The sequence below is a fragment of the Trypanosoma equiperdum genome, assembly GCF_001457755.1.
Source record: "Trypanosoma equiperdum strain OVI genome assembly, contig: ctg_1254, whole genome shotgun sequence".
NCBI lineage: Eukaryota > Euglenozoa > Kinetoplastea > Trypanosomatida > Trypanosomatidae > Trypanosoma > Trypanosoma equiperdum.
The window spans coordinates 27,355-28,406 of NW_027123232.1; the positions used below are offsets into that span (position 1 = coordinate 27,355).

Here is a 1,052-nt window from a genome sequence, read left to right on the forward strand (position 1 = left end):
TTATTCTTCACCAGAGTTGGCGCTTACGGTTATTATGGGGTGTTTGTGTGCGGCAAGTGGGGGAGAGCATTTGGGGTTAATAACAACATTGTTGTGGCGGTTGTATTGTATGTTAGATAGTGCCGAGTATTTGTCGTGTATGTCCCTTCTTCCCTCCTTTCATTTTTGCTGCGCGATTGCGTTACGCGATCCACCAGTATTAATAATAGTATCAAAGAAGAAACATTAGCAACAGACATCACCTATATTCAACAGTTTTGTACCTCTTTTCCCCTCCGACGTATTTTCTATGTCTCACATTCTTTTGTTGGGTGATTCTCTCACGGAGTGGGGCTTTGAGTGCGGGTGGGCGTCACGACTGAGCAACGTATACGTCCGCCGCGCAGACGTCATAAACCGTGGGTTGTGTGGTTACAACACTCGTTGGATTCTGAGCATACTGAAGAATGATGAGTCACGGCACCATTTACTTCCCGCGTACGCCCCACGTCCGCTGTTTATAACATTGTTGTTGGGTTCCAATGACTGTGCCACCGGTGGTCAGGCCGTACCGTTGCATGAATTCAAGAGTAACTTGAGGGCGATCATCGACTTGGTACGTAAACACGCTTCTCCTGTCGGCGGTATTTTTCTCATGACGCCACCACCTATAAATGTTGAAAAGTGGCATAAACGCCTGCAGCGGGAGTTTGGGGCAGACCCCAGCACCTGTGGCCGATCACTTGAAAGGGTCCTCAGTTATCGCGATGCGGTTTTGCAGGTCGGATGCGTGGAGAAAAAAGCGCACAATGACGTTCATGTCGTTGACCTGTACGAACGTTTTCTTGGAAAAGACGCTGAGTCGCCAAATGTAGCCAAAGGGCCGTGGTGCGATTACCTTTCTGATGGTCTTCACTTTAGTGAGACTGGAGGCGCTTTGGTGTTCGATGCCCTAATGAGCGCGATTGAGAGTTCACCCCACTCAGCTCAAATCATTCCAGGAAATGTGGCGACTCAACTTCCAGACTTCATGACGTTGATGAAATGAGAGTGGTGAAGTATATATATATATA

The 1,052-nt window shown here is 47.9% G+C and overlaps 1 protein-coding gene across 1 annotated transcript; it reads left to right on the top strand.

Moving 5' to 3' along the window:
* Positions 1-289: 289 nt before the first annotated feature.
* On the top strand, positions 290-1,027 carry TEOVI_000684000 (esterase, putative; the record flags this gene model as incomplete). Its single annotated transcript, XM_067220887.1, has 1 exon — positions 290-1,027. The coding sequence occupies one exon, from the start codon at positions 290-292 to the stop codon at positions 1,025-1,027; it is 738 nt and encodes a 245-aa protein (XP_067076988.1).
* Between the last annotated feature and the right edge of the window lie 25 nt (positions 1,028-1,052).